General features: G+C 42.9%; 1 protein-coding gene across 1 annotated transcript in view; it reads left to right on the top strand.

Moving 5' to 3' along the window:
• Positions 1-246: 246 nt before the first annotated feature.
• The window catches only part of unc79 (unc-79 homolog, NALCN channel complex subunit), a gene marked incomplete at its 5' end in the record, with an annotated part of 70,284 nt that continues 54,472 nt past the window's right edge, over positions 247-16,058 (top strand). Inside the window, 8 exons of the mRNA XM_081394198.1 lie at positions 247-268; positions 4,614-4,734; positions 6,751-7,064; positions 12,682-12,852; positions 13,003-13,098; positions 13,206-13,261; positions 13,343-13,472; positions 14,959-15,023. Coding sequence (XP_081250324.1) covers positions 247-268; positions 4,614-4,734; positions 6,751-7,064; positions 12,682-12,852; positions 13,003-13,098; positions 13,206-13,261; positions 13,343-13,472; positions 14,959-15,023 — 975 coding nt within the window. The remainder of the gene's footprint in view (positions 269-4,613; positions 4,735-6,750; positions 7,065-12,681; positions 12,853-13,002; positions 13,099-13,205; positions 13,262-13,342; positions 13,473-14,958; positions 15,024-16,058) is intronic.

Genomic DNA, 16,058 nt, shown 5'->3' with positions numbered 1-16,058 from the left:
CAGTGTACAGGAGAAAGCCTGTTCGGGCGCTAAACCTGGACCCGTGTGTTATGATGCATTAGTGAAGAGGAGTTTAATCATGTGCAGATGCTCACTGAGAAGCGGGTTTAATGCAGATGTTCGAGGCTGTCTGTAATGCAGATGTTCGAGGTGATCTCTCCTGAGCTTCTCCTCAGTGGTTTCACCTGAACATCTCATCCGCTCCTGCGCGTCAGATCTGCTCTGTGAACCCGGGGACGCGCTAACATGTCTACGAAGGCAGAGCAATGTAAGTATCATCAAGCTCGCTGTTTTCTCATATATAGATGTAATAGCAGATAATATGATGTTTTAATAAGGGCGTGTGTGTGTGCGCGCGCGCGCGATGGGAGCGGCGTTGTCAAGGCAACAGTCTGAACGAGCGCGAGGGCAATGATGACGAACATATGGCTTAAATACAGTAAACACGAGAGCTCCGCGATTACAGTGTCGGAGAGTATAGATCATGCAGAAGATGCGGTGTCTTTATGTCAAGGTCATCACTGCAGTACAGCAGAGGCTCGAGGGGTTTTACACGCAGATCACCTGCGTGTGTTTGTTCATCTGATCACATCTGAAGTGTTATTGTGGTGAAACAGATGATGATGATGATGATGATGAAGAGCAGCTGGTCGGTAGGGGCGCCATCTGCTTTCCTCCATCATAAACACAAGACCTGCAGACTGAGCTTAGACTGAACTCTCACACACACATCTAACCCAGTCTCTAAGAGAAGACTCCTGGTGCATTAGGGTTAGAGAGGGGAAGAACAATGTGCATTTACTTCTGCATATACATTTTTATTTAATTTATTTATTTAAATCTAGATATTTGAAGTTTAGTATGTGCAGGATGGTGATTCGTCAGCCAATGAATGTGTTATTATAGGAAATAAATAGAAATATTTGCTAATTTAGTTGTTATAGCACAAAATATAAAATATATAAAGAGTGGTAACTTTTACAGAATGTATGACTTTTGATATTCTTATTAATATTTATGTAAAATACTAAATCAACTATTCTATTTTAAAACTTAAATTTGGATAATTTAGTTGATAATGATTGAATAACCAATGAAAGCAGAATCACTGTAAAAGAGATTCACCTAAATTTAAAATTATTCTATTACTCATGTATATGAATATTTAGCCTACTGATTGAATTTTCCATATTTTAATTGAACATATGTCATAATAGCAACACTATGTGCACATTTAACGATTTCACTCAATGAACCTGTAGGTTTTAATGAGAATGAAGATGTTTGTACATATAATTCCTGGAAATATTAAATAGCCTATTACAATAATTATTCAATTTAAAAAAATAAAACGCTTGTAACATCATGACACTCAGGACCTTCTGTGCCAATTCTGGGTGGCCCATCTTACCCCAAGGGTCTAATTTAATCTTTTTTTACCTCATAATAAAACATTGATGTGTCCACAAATCCCTCATTAACAAACAGACACACAAACAACTTTGTTATTCAACACAATTTAAGGTCATAATCTCTATTTTATTTTCCAGAGACACAAAATTAGATAAATTAACCTCAAAACTGTTTCGGCTGACTAAATCTCACTAATGTTGATATCCAGATGAAATGACAAAATTAAGAATAGCATATTCATCAAGAGTGATGAGATGAGAGTTTGTGTCATCTACTGAATGGTCAGGAGACATAATTAAGGTGGGTCATCTTACCCTTAATTTACCCTGTGATTTAAGCATTTACTCTATAATCTTAGACATGAGGAGTATATATACAGGACTCTGGGTTTGTGTGCTGAATATGGGCTGGAAAATCTGTCCTGAGATAAAGAGATCCTGCAACTCATCATGTAAACACAACATTTATATACATAAATATAGAAGTTGACTGTAATAATTCAATTCACATTTATTTGTCTAGGGCTTTTCACAAACACATCTGAACAAAAAATGCATGAGTCCACTTTACAGTTACAGTGATCTGTTATCAGAGGAGACCATCTAAGCTCTGTATTTCAGAAAAGTAATCAAATCATACAGTTAGCTAATAATGTATTAATTTAAAAAAATATATTAATTTAAGGCAGAAACAATGAGCTCATTGAAGTAATGAACATGTTTGTGAACAAATGATATTATAATTGTTAATATTGTAATCATTTTCTCAAAATGTAACAAAATTGTGAGCATATTATGTAAACTTTTTGACTCATTATAGTAATTCATAATTTAATAATAAAGCATAATTTCGTAACTGCATAATCTAAGTTAAATGCAATAAATGTTCATTATGTAATAATTTTCTCAAAATGCCATGTGTATCCTGTAAACATCTAATTGATTAATGTAACAGGTTATTATAATTATGAATAATGTACTATATTTTGAACTCAACAAAACACTTTTTATGAAAAATGTAATATGGAAACAAATATACAAGAAAGCCTTTTGCATTCCTCTACAGTAGTCCATACTCTTTTCTTTCATAATTACCCACGGAAGCACAGTGCCATGTTATGTCGTTTGACAGAGTCTTTATCATGTTCCTAACCTGTTCCCGACAGGAGGTGAATCAGTCCACTCCTCTCAGTGTAACTCTTAAAGCTACAATATGTAATTTCTTTCGCCACTAGGGGTCGCTAACCTCTTACAACAACAAAGACGTAGATTGGTGACGCTGTAAATGAGCGTGGAATCACGGAAGTTGTCGTCATGCCGATGGATCTAACGTTAATGTTTACCACGTGAACCAATCAGGCTTTAGTGTTCTGAGAAAGCGGAGTTTCCCCACAGCCAGAGAGAGGAAATCTCACTCAGTGTGAGTGAACCGTATCGAAAGGGAACGTGGAATATAGATTGAGATTGAATATGAACTACAGTTATGACTCTTTCAGGATTTAAGACACGAGTCAGAATTATAACAAATTGAAGAACAATTTTACTGAAGATAGTTTGCAGTTTCATCCGCAGAAGTCAGCTTCAAGACTCACAAGGAGTTCGTAGGCCTTCCCTCTTACGGTTACAAAGATCACATCAGCTATACCCTTCACCAAGGTCTAAGCTACGTCCTTGCGTCAGGTTGAATGATTCTGATTGGCTAAGAAATAGATAAACACATGGACAGATAGGCATTAGCACATCTCCATAGTCTGTACGGCTGCCCCCAGGACCCTGAGTTAGGAACCAGTGGTCCTCGAGGTCACAAGACTGTGTGTCCGGGCGCCAGCATATCGAAGAAAACAAGTCAGTCAATCTCCAATAATGCCACTTGTTCCTTAACCTGTAACGAAGAACACTAACGTGCACACAGACAAACAACTTCTTCAAGGCTGGATTTGGTCGGGCTCTAACTATAAACAGGATCTCATTGTTCTGTCTCTCAATGAGAGGACACTTTAATATAGAACAGTAAAGTAAATGCTAAGAAATGACCCCTGTGACCTATAGTTGTCTAAAAGAACAGATATATTCACACATGTTTTACACATACAGTTTTCACACATGTTGAAGACCTTTCTCAACAAAACAAGTCCATGTTTCATCTCTGGAAGCCGGCCTATATGAGCAAGCACTGTTACTGCATTCCTAGCATGAGCCAGACCCTTCAGTCACACCTCATACCCCTTTTCCACCAAGGCAGTGCCGGTTCGGAGCCGGTGCCTACTCGCGAACCAGTTCTTTGTGTTTCGACAGCCAAAGAACCGGTTCTCGGCCAGGAAAATTGGTTCCAAAGCGGCACCAACTCTTTGCTGGACTAGAACCGTTCTTTTACCGCGCCATGCTTACGTCGGGGGCTGGGGGCGGGTTATTGTCGAACTTCTTCTCGAAACGTAACCTCCGTCTATAGTAATCCAGACGAGCAGCACAAATGTGTTCTAGACGTCTTCTTCTGACCCCAATATAGGATCGCAAAGCCAGGAGAAACATTTGCAGAAAGACGATGTAGTCCGCCATTGTAATTGTTATGCTTGAAGTTGGCGCAAGTGTTTCTGGGAAAGCTAAGACGTATGGCAACGTACACAGTGATGTAATGACGTCGTTCGCTGGGCTCTCTAGTCAGTGGAAAAACAAACAGTTTCTGAGAAGGTTCACAAGTTGAACCAACTTTGAACCAGCACTAGATCCGAACCAGTTCTTTTTTGGTGGAAAAGGGGTATCAGATATTTAAAACAGACATTAGAGAATACATGAAAGAACATTTCAGTAATCACACTGCTAACTTCTATAACAAAGTAAAATCGCATAAGCTTAGAGAAGTCATTCAACTATTTAGAAGGAAAAATATTGATTAATACCTTGATTATAATCACTCATTAGACAAACATTAAAGCAGCAGTGGATTCCAGAATCAGAAGTGTGTTGTTGATCTCTGTTCACGGTGTTCATTCGACGTCCCGAACTATCTGATGTGGAAAACAAACTTCAAATGGCAGCAAGTTAGAAAACATGTCTCGTTTCAGCTGTAACGGTGTGAAAATACAGACCTGAATGCTTCAGAAAGATGGACTGATTTACTGATTTACTGCTCAGTCAAAGCCAGTGGGTTGTTGAACAATGCTGAATGTTAATTATGTGTCACTTTGCTCTTTATTTGTTTAGTTGGCTCTAAGATTCGATACTTGCAAGAGTATCACAACCGTGTGCTTCACAATATTTACCCGGTGCCATCGGGAACAGACATTGCAAACACTCTGAAATACTTTTCCCAGACGCTGCTCAGGTAAGTGCACTACACTGGAGATAGGGCAAACACACACTGCATTCGCTTTAACAGTAACGATAGGCAGAACTAGAGTCAGGGTCTCAGCCGCCACAGAGACATTCGATATGCAGGGACATCATGGCAAAAGTTATGCAAAGGACACATTGTAAACAAACTGTTCAAGAAGAGAGACAAACAACAACTTGTTTTCCAATTCAGTCAAGGAAGTCTTGACTCGAGTGTTGTTTTGTTTGTCCCTAATTTTTGTCTTTTAAATGTCAAAGCTTTTAAACTATAATATTGGCTACTACTGAATTATAGGTATACTCATGTCATTTAGGCCTATGTGTAGGAGCACTTTTTCATGTTTATTGTTCACATATCAGTTAAAACAATTAACTCTTTCCCCGCCAGCGTTTTTTATCTAAGTGTCAAGCCGCCGCCAGTATTTTGGATAATTTTCACAAAACTTTCATGGCCTCTAGAATATTTGTGGTATGAATTCAAAACATGCAATATATCAAAAGAAAGAACCAAACTTTTTCTTTTAAACAAAAAAACATTTTATTTGAGCAACTTCATGCAATCGTTTTTAACAACACTTGAATGTGGGTAAGTTTTATTTATAAAAAAAGCAACATTTTGATCAAAAAGCACAAAGACTATGTGCATAAGAAATGCTTTTATCGCTTATTTCTTCTTCTCCTGTGTTTTGATCTGGAGATTCTGTACTCTTTCAGAAGATGTGTAATAGCGCCAGTGAAAACACGGAAAGCCGGAAAACTCTGTCAATGGCGGGGAAAGAGTTAATGAAGGAGCTTGCGTTGACACTAGAAGACCTGCTCAATAATGTAGAGAAAGTTTAGCATCTGAGAACATTGTGTAGTTGCGCGTACAGTATTTGTATGTGATTCCTGTTGTGTTTTTATCAGTGTTTGTGTGTTAAAGTATCTGTCATAAAGAGTTAATGATGAGTGTATGTCTGTGAGTATGCAGGGACTGATTTCCATAGTTTTCAGTGGGTTTAAAATGTCAAGAAGCTGTTCTTCATGTAGCATTCTGCAGTCGAACCACCTCTCATTCCCTGACAGACAGGGCCTTTAGCTTTGATCAGAGAAATAGTACACCATCCTGTTTTATGTAACGCACATCAAACTACGCTCTCCTCTCCTCTCCCTCCAAGACCATCACAGACCAAATTTCTGCAGAGGTAGAAGTTGACAGGGGACAGCAGACACAAACACCCTCCACATCCCTCCACAAACATGACACATTGCTTTCGAAACCAGTGTATTCCTTTTCCATTACAGTTTTCCCCAGCCCTAGACTAGCTACATTTCTGTTAGAATTGAAATCCATATGCCTGTCGAACCATTATTTCTCTTCCCTGAAATGATACTGAGGCAGTATCATAATGTATTTACATACAGACATTCTTTTTGACGGTGCAATAAACATGTGTTGTGACCAGGGAGCTTTTAGTCTAACCTCACATACATGTTTATTACTGGCTGAAGCATGTTTCTGAAGTGTCATCTCTGTATCGTCCTCAAAACTAATTATTTCGAGATTGCTCTCATCTCTGACAGCCCCTCCATTGCTCAGTATTTCCCTACGGCTGACCGGCCCGCGCCGCTCGTCCTCCGGGGATTGGCCGCTCGGAGGGCGCGTTGCGTGCGCGTCAAAGGCGAAGTACGGGGCTGCCACTGAAAACATGCCATTTTTTATAGTTTTGCTCCTTGTCACCAGATACGCATGAGATGCAGTGATCGGTGCGTATTTGCCAAGCGCCCGTTTGGTGGCTGCTTGAGTTTCGATTTGAACCAAAACCAAATTTCAAGTGCAAAGATGATTCTGGCACATCCAAAAGTCTGTGGAGACACTGCATCCTATGTGGGGAATATCTGGCTTTGGTTCTTTTCTACTTACGCTGTCTCTGTAGAGCCATTTCAATGTAATGTGCTGTTTCTTTGTGTCTTTGTTGTCTCTTTTTTTCCCCTGTTCCCCTCCCTCCCCCACCCTCCCTCGGAGCAGCATCCTGTCCCGTACAGGCAGAAAGGAGAGCCAGGAAGCTTCCAATTTGGCCGTGCCCATGACCATGTGTCTTTTTCCTGTGCCATTCCCACTCACCCCATCTCTAAGACCACAAGTCAGTTCCATCAACCCTACAGTTACTCGATCCCTCCTTTACAGCGTTCTGCGGGACGCCCCGGCCGACCGGGCTGGCGCCCCCCAGCAGAGTCGGGAGGTTCAGCTCTCAGATTACCCCTCACTGGACTATCAGGGGCTCTATGCCACCCTCGTCACCTTGCTTGACCTGGTGCCCCTGCTACAGCACGGTCAGCACGGTGAGTCCACGCCGCTTCCCACCCTCAGGTGCTCCTGGCCACATCTCTCAGAGCGAGATCCAGTTTAATCTTCAGGTGCTTCTGGCCTTGTCTCTCAGAGCGAGATCCAGTTTAATCTTCAGATGCTTCTGGCCTTGTCTCTGAGAGCGAGATCCAGTTTAATCCACAGATTCTCCTGGCCTCGTCTCTCAGAGCGAGACCCAGTTTAATCCTCAGGTGCTCCTGGTCACATCTCTCAAAGTGAGATCCAGTTTAATTCTCAGGTGCTCCTGGCCTCTTCTCTCAGAGCGAGATCCAGTTTAATCTTCAGGTGCTTCTGGCCTCGTCTCTCAGAGCGAGATCCAGTTTAATCCTCAGGTGCTTCTGGCCTCGTCTCTGAGAGCAAGATCCAGTTTAATCCTCAGGTGCTTCTGGCCTCGTCTCTGAGAGCGAGATCCAGTTTAATCCTCAGGTGCTTCTGGCCTCGTCTCTGAGAGCAAGATCCAGTTTAATCCTCAGGTGCTTCTGGCCTCGTCTCTCAGAGCGAGATCCAGTTTAATCCTCAGGTGCTTCTGGCCTCGTCTCTCAGAGCGAGATCCAGTTTAATCCTCAGGTGCTTCTGGCCTCGTCTCTCAGAGCGAGATCCAGTTTAATTCTCAGGTGCTCCTGGCCTCGTCTCTCAAAGTGAGATCCAGTTTAATTCTCAGGTGCTCCTGGCCTCTTCTCTCAGAGCGAGATCCAGTTTAATCCTCAGGTGCTTCTGGCCTCTTCTCTCAGAGCGAGATCCAGTTTAATCTTCAGATTCTCCTGGCCTCGTCTCTCAGAGCTAGATCCAGTTTAATCCTTAGGGGCCTCTGGCCTCTTCTCTCAGAGCGAGATCCAGTTTAATCCTCAGGTGCTTCTGGCCTCGTCTCTCAGAGCGAGATCCAGTTTAATCCTCAGGTTCTCCTGGCCTCATCTCTGGGAGTGAGATCCAGATAATCCTCAGGTGCTCCTGGCCTCGTCTCTCAGAGCTAGATCCAGTTTAATCCTCAGGTGCTCCTGGCCTCATCTCTCAGAGCGAGATCCAGTTTAATCCTCAGGTGCTTCTGGCCTTGTCTCTTAGAGCGAGATCCAGTTTAATCCTCAGATGCTCCTGGTCTCATCTCTGAGAGCGAGATCCAGTTTAATCTTCAGGTGCTCCTGGCCTCATCTCTGAGAGCGAGATCCAGTTTAATCCTCAGGTGCTCCTGGCCTCATCTCTGAGAGCGAGATCCAGTTTAATCTTCAGGTGCTCCTGGTCTCGTCTCTCAGAGCGAGATCCAGTTTAATCCTCAGGTGCTCCTGGCCTCATCTCTCAGAGCGAGATCCAGTTTAATCTTCAGGTGCTCCTGGCCTCATCTCTGAGAGCGAGATCCAGTTTAATCTTCAGGTGCTCCTGGCCTTGTCTCTGAGAGTGAGATCCAGTTTAATCAGGTGCTCCTGGCCTCGTCTCTGAGAGTGAGATCCAGTTTAATCCTCAAGTGCTCCTGGCCTCGTCTCTGTCTCTTGTCTCCTGGGCTCGTCTCTGAGAGTGAGATCCAGTTTAATCAGGTGCTCCTGGCCTCATCTCTGAGAGCGAGATCCAGTTTAATCTTCAGGTGCTCCTGGCCTTGTCTCTGAGAGTGAGATCCAGTTTAATCAGGTGCTCCTGGCCTCGTCTCTGAGAGTGAGATCCAGTTTAATCTTCAGGTGCTCCTGGCCTTGTCTCTGAGAGTGAGATCCAGTTTAATCAGGTGCTCCTGGCCTCGTCTCTGAGAGTGAGATCCAGTTTAATCCTCAAGTGCTCCTGGCCTTGTCTCTGTCTCTTGTCTCCTGGGCTCGTCTCTGAGAGTGAGATCCAGTTTAATCAGGTGCTCCTGGCCTCATCTCTCAGAGCGAGATCCAGTTTAATCCTCAGGTGCTCCTGGCCTCGTCTCTCAGAGTGAGATCCAGTTTAACGTGCGTTAATAAGATTACAACTAGATGGGCGGAGCTTTCGAGCCAAACAAATACGCTCAGCGCTCTACGAACCGGTGCCTGCTGTTAACTCTTCCTCCGCCATTGACTGAATTTCTCGTCAATCCATGTTTTACTGTTATACGGTAGGGGTCGCTGTTTTGCATCTTCTGAAAGAGTGTAAGGCAAAGAATAGGAAGAAGAAACAAGAGATAAAGGCCCTGTCCCAAATGGCACACTTCATATGCACTTTCGATCTTGTGAACTTACAATGGCTGCTGCGTGCGCATGTCCGTTAAGTCCCAGAGACCATGGGGTGTTCCATTTGTCATTTTAGGTTTCAGATGGGTGCTCGCGAACGGCCCCTTTGCGGTCGATATGCGCCCTCGATTCGCACTTTTGCTGAGCCTGCACTGATGCGATCTCCGCAGCTTCCGCGACTTCTTCCCAACAGTCAAAGCGGCATTACGTCAAGAAAGTGCAGACTCGTAGGAAGACCGTGAGTGCTTAGGGTGCCATTTGGGACAGGGCCATAAAAGAGCTGCGTCTCATTTCAGAGGCTGCGTCTTCCGGAGGGCGCATTTAAAGGGTGCATACGTCATCAAGGATGTCTTATTTAAGAAAAGTAACCGTAATAAAATTGACTATTATTCCTTGTGAGGTGAAAAATACTGTAATTTCTTTCTTATTTTTCAATCTAGTGGTTACTTTTCTTAAATGAGACCACCTCGATGATGTAAAGTGCATCGGGAAAGTATTCACAGCGCTTCACTTTTTCCACATTTTGTTATGTTACAGCCTTATTCCAAAATGGATTAAATGCATTATTTTCTTCGAAATTCTACAAACAATAGCCCATAATGACAACGTGAAAGAAGTTTGTTGGAAATCTTTGCTAATTTATTAAAAATAAGAAACGAAAAAAAAAAATCACATGTACATAAGTATTCACAGCCTTTGCCATGACATTCAAAATTGTGCTCAGGTGCATCCTGTTTCCACTGATCATCCTTGAGGTGTTTCTACAACTTGATTGGAGTCCACCTGTGGTAAATTCAGTTGATTGGACATGCTTTGGAAAGGCACACACCTGTTTATATAAGGTCCCACAGTTAACAGTGCATGTCAGAGACCAAACCAAGCCATGAAGTCCAAGGAATTGTCTGTAGACCTCAGAGACAGGATTGTGTTGCGGCTCAGATCTGGGGAAGTGTACAGAACAATTTCTGCAGCATTGAAGATCCCAATGAGCATAGTGGCCTCCATCATCCGTAAATAGAATAAGTTTGGAACCAGCAGGACTCTTCCTAGAGCTGAGCGATCGGGGCAGAAGGGCCTCAGTCAGGGAGGAGATAGAGAACCCGATGGTCACTCTGACAGAGCTCCAGCGTTTCTCTGTGGAGAGAGGAGAAACACAATTCTCTGGTCTGATGAAACAAAGATTGAACTCTTTGGCGTGAATGGCAAGCGTCATGTCTGGAGGAAACCAGGCACTGCTCATCACCTGGCCAATACCATCCCTACAGTGAAGTGTGGTGGTGTGTGGATGTTTTTCAGCGGCAGGAACTGGGAGACTAGTCAGGATCGAGGGAAAGATGAATGCAGCAATGTACAGAGACATCCTTGATGGACCTCAGACTGGGGCGACGGTTCATCTTCCAACAGGACAACGACCCTCAGCACACAGCCAAGATAAGAAACGACCCTCAGCACACAGCCAAGATAAAAGAGGAGTTGCCACGGGATAGCTCTGTGAATGTCCTTGAGTGGCCCACCAGAGCCCAGACTTGAACCCGATTGAGCATCTCTGGAGAGATCTGAAGATGGCTGTGCACCGACTCTCCCCATCCAACCTGATGGAGCTTGAGAGGTTCTGCAAGTAAGAATGGGAGAAACTGCCCAAAAACAGGTGTGCCAAGCTTGCAGCATCATACTCAAAAACACTTAAGGCTGTAATTGGTGCCAAAGGTGCTACAACAAAGTATTGAGCACAGGCTGTGAATACTTATGTACATGTGATTTTTATTTTTATTTTTTTTATCTATAAATTTGCACAGATTTCAAACAGACTTCTTTCACGTTGTTATGGGGTATTGTTTGTAGAATTTTGAGGAAAATACTTAGAATAAGGCTGTAACATAACAAAATGTGGAAAAAGTGAAGCGCTGTGAATACTTTCCGTATGCAACCTCCAAATGTGCCTTCCGGAGGATGCAGCCTCTGAAATGAGACGGAGCAAAGCATTGCTGACGCACATGTAAAATAATGCGGTCATTAAACAGCATATAAATAATACCTCTATCCGTACCATCTTTTGATCATCTGATCCGGATGAAGGCTTTGAAAAAAACACTATTTTCTCATCTTATTGTTGTTTGTAAACGATGGCGGAGAAAGAGTTAAAGGCCTTTTTCACCCAAGAATCATTATTCTGTCATCATTTACTCACAGTCATGGTTTGTCATGTTTGATTGCCAACATTCTTCAAAATATCTTCTTTTATGTTCCACAGAAGAAAGAAAGTCCTACAGGTTTGGAACCACATTGAGAGCGAGTAAATTATGGCAGAATGATCGTTTTTCGGCGTATTGTCTATTTAAGTTCCTCGGTTTGTTTCTCAGGAAATGAAAATAACAGTTCAACGAGTCGATGTTTCCCGAAAACATAGTTCCAACGAACATTCGCAAACAGCATCGCAGAGTTGTGTGTTCGGAACGACAGATCTCGACCTGCGGTTAGAAGCAGAGTTTCTTGTTTGCATGACATGTGGGTTCAATAAATCCTTATCTTGTGCCAAATAAGCAAGCTGACATTCAGTACAGTTCAGTCAGTACGATCTGTATCTTTTATTTAGAATACATACAAATTTAATTTATGTCTTTTAGTTTGTCAAGGGATTTAAAGCGTCGTTTTTGAAGAGTGCGCATGTGCGAAAGTGCTCTAGTACGTAAGAACGAGCCTATGATTGAATCTGGAAATAAAGCAAAATGACTGAGAAAAATTTGAAATAGTCCTCAGATGCCATGTCCGTAATTTATAGCAAAACATCTAGCGCTAATTCCATCTCAAACAGATTCATTAACAGAAGTTATTACTCCTCCATCTGCGTGACATCATTAATCGACGTGGTTGAACGACCAATTTGTCGTGACTAGCTAGTTGATTTCTTCAACAATACATCGTACTACGGTAGTTAGGCAGCGAGTTACGGCGTTGTACTGGAAACACCCCTGGCTAATTAATCAGCCAATATTTGACCATTTTGAGATTCTCAGCAGAAATCGGTCGTTCCATCTAGTGACATTGCCAATAAAAGCTGCTTTCAGACAGCTTGATCTCTAGTTACTGGAGTCATATCTAAACTCAAACTCTTTCATTTTACAATTACAATTCCTTTTCCGATCGAAACATTGGAGTCTGAGCTTGGCGTTCTTCTATCTCAGTCTTCTGTCAGTCAGCGCAGAGAGCTTTGACTGGATAACAACTCGTACAGTAGGAACAGCTAAAGATGTGTTTGCACCTGCTAGTGTTTCATTATATAGACTTTAGATGCATTTTGGAGAAAACCCACAGCTGTAAATGTCATCGTGACATCGGAGACGGGCGTTTGTGAAGCTGCATGGATCTTGGTTTGCGGTTGTGGAGGACGTGCTGCTCATTCGCTCATCTGCTTATCTTTCAGATCTGGGGCAGGCCATATTTTACACCACAACATGCCTTCTGCCTTTCCTTAGTGATGATATTCTCAGCACTTTACCCTACACCATGATCTCCACTTTAGCCACCTTCCCTCCCTTTCTGCACAAAGACATCATAGAGTACCTGAGCACATCCTTCCTGCCCATGGCCATACGTGAGTATATCTGACCGAGAGAGCTTTCTTCAGAGAAAAGTATTTGAGCTGCGTTTGAAAGACGTATTTGATTAGCAGTAAGCACCAATACATGCAACATCATGTGACACCCGTGCACTTTGAAGTGAGGAAATGCGTTGTGTGTTGCAGTGGGTTCGACTCGAAGAGAGGCCGGCGTTCCAGCGTATGTCAATCTGTCCGCCTCCTCCATGCTGATGATCGCCATGCAGTACACTTCAAACCCAGGTACATGCACACCGATCAGCCTCAGGGTTCGCCGTCTCTACCCCAGTGCAGTTTCAGGACGGTTTCTGGGCTCTAAATGTTGTGCATGTTCCTCTGCTTGTCTCCAGTGTACCACTGTCAGCTTCTGGAGTGTCTCATGAAATACAAGCAGGAAGTGTGGAAGGTATGATCGGTTCTTCATGTCTTTTTGGAGATTTCTCCGAAAGCACTTCCCACTGACTTAGAGATGGCTGTGTTTTTAAAGGATCTTCTGTACGTCATCTCGTACGGCCCGTCCCAAGTCAAACCTCCGGCGGTTCAGATGCTCTTCCATTACTGGCCCAACCTCAAGCCTCCAGGTGCCATCAGTGAGTACCGAGGCCTGCAGTACACAGGTGAGACGCCACTCTCGCCGCCGTTCGGCTCAGTGCCGTCGAGTTTAACATCTCGGCATAACGGTTTACGTGCTCAAACAAACTCAGACCAAGCCATACGCAGGAACGTACCTGTATTGAAAATAGAGATGCAAATAATGCTGCGGACTATACAGGGAACTATAAACCCTCTCATTTGGTGCACTGTAATATTGGTTGCAATTAACAACAGAGGTATTATATGTAATATTATAAATAATAGATATAATAATTACACCCAAATAAAAGCTTAAATGTTTGTATACAACTTAGTTGCACTTATAAGTTAGTTTTCATAAGCACTTCTTTCAAACATTCATATATAATTAACAGTAAATAATCTCTTCTCTAGTGTTTTTTTATAGCTAACTAACAAACGGGTGACTTTCCTGAGGTAAATACCACCTTAAGTGATAACTGTTCTCAAGCTGTTTTATTGGCATCATTCCACAGCTGAAACACTGATTGAGATAATAAATGAGACATGTTATGGATTTCGGTGAGTTGTACTATATCTTTCAACATATCTTCTGGTATTTATGCATGTTTTTCTAGATATAATTTGTATTAAAGTGGAAGAAAACTCGCTGCTGCTTGAACTGAGGCACTACAGCGATCTCACGTCACATTTAAGAGCGTCAAAACGCCTTTTATTGTTTGAATTTTCGTGATAAAATGGACAGAATTTGAAAGATGACACTTTGTTTCTTTTCAGAAGTAACCGAGCACAAAGCTCTTGGCGATTATTGGATGAGAGGCGCTACAAATAATGTTTAGTGTAGGGAAAACTGCAGATCTGGCAACCCTGGCCTGAACTACGGGTGATAGGGTCAAATAAAGCCTGCTTTTATGTAGCTGCATTTAACTGGTAAAGCCTTATTGCCTTAATTAACGCCCTAAATTCAACACGAGAGATTTTCTTAGTGATAGCCGATAGCGAATATAATAGCTTTTATCAGCCGATACCGATTATTGACCGATACTTCGGTGCATCTCTAACTTACAGTTATTCTGGGGGTTTCCTGTTGCTCAGATCTCTGAATTTGTGGTGTCATCATTTTATTGTCATCAGTGTTTCATTCAGGAAATGTGAATAACTAATGTTGATTAGGACTTGATTAAGTTTTAGCATTTGGCCACTAGAGTAGGAACCTACGTCTCTGATACTGTACATCCAGCTCTCTCGACTCTTCTCTGCGTTTCAGACACGAGACTGTTCTCAGGTCAGTGTACTGATGTCACTGTTGACCCCAGAACTGCTCGAGAGAGTTTATGAATCAGAACTGTTTGTTCCGAGAAGAGTTTGCAGAAGCAGCTCTAGATCACGTGTTGGAGAGACCGGTTCACTGACTCCGCTGTCTTCACAGATAATAACCGTTCTGAAGCATGTCTTGTTTGCAAACGTCACTGCTCCAGTGGCTCGAGACAGACCTTCTCCTGACATCTAGACATCATGTGTGTGTTTCAGCCTGGAACCCCATTCACTGCCAGCACATCGAGTGCCAGAACTCCATCAACAAGCCGGCTGTGAAGGTACTGTGGCTCCTCTCCTCTGACCACGGCTGTGGCTGCTGTGCTTACTGTAATATAGTCTAATATACTGAGGGTTTGTGGGATTGTGTGTTTTTAGGGGAAGGACTGTGTGAATGAGACGGCCCTTAAAATGGCCAAGACTTTGATTGAGACGCAGCCTGGGACAACATGAGGGCTGTAAACAGGGTGGGAATTATACCGCGGCCACGCGGCCATGGCCGCCGTTGCCCTACACTTTGGCCTTCATGCCCCGTGAAAAAAAAATCATCGTACGGCCACAGTGGCCTGTGTGCCCTGGCCCTGTCCAAGTTCCATGTATAAAGCGCCAGTGCGGCATAGTGGGCTTGCTTTGAATTAGAGCGAGCAGGGATCTGATTGTTTCACACGGACCGTTGTTCAATGTTCAGGAAGCACACCATAGTGCGTGATACATTTTGAATTTAGTTGGCGCGATGGCGGAGAGTAAAGAAGTCCATAAGCGGCAGAGGATCGCTTCCTTTCAGCGTCGCTGAAACAAGGTAACGATTCTGTCCCTCACATTTTTTTTTTTAAGCCAGCGCCAATATTTCCGCCCGTGCCGAAGCCTATACATTGATGTTCGCTGATTTTAATCCCATACTGTATTTGTAGTGATGTCGTGATGCGGTTTGACTAGATATGATGTTTAGCTTTGATGTTTTTAAGTAGTAAACGAACGTATTCACGTTCAATTGCAAGAGAGTATAGCCTAAAAAAAGAACCCCTTCACACACACACACACACACACACACACACACACGCACCCTCGTCTCTCTCACGCGCCAGTCAGACCAATTGCGGCAATATGCTTAAACTTTTATGTAGCCACGCAACAATAATTTCAGCATGCATTCACACAGTATACACCGGGACGTGATGGAGGAACAAATATTGTATTGCAGTCTTTGCGAGACCTTGTTTGTAGGCTATGTCACAAAAAACAACAAAAAATGAATCCCCAGCCTGCTTCTCCAAATCCACTCGTACTGTTTTTTTATAAACAGTAGACATTGTGTA

Source organism: Scardinius erythrophthalmus (assembly GCF_964197995.2).
Source record: "Scardinius erythrophthalmus genome assembly, chromosome: 19".
Classification (NCBI taxonomy): domain Eukaryota; kingdom Metazoa; phylum Chordata; class Actinopteri; order Cypriniformes; family Leuciscidae; genus Scardinius; species Scardinius erythrophthalmus.
This window is presented reverse-complemented; position numbering and strand designations above follow the sequence as displayed.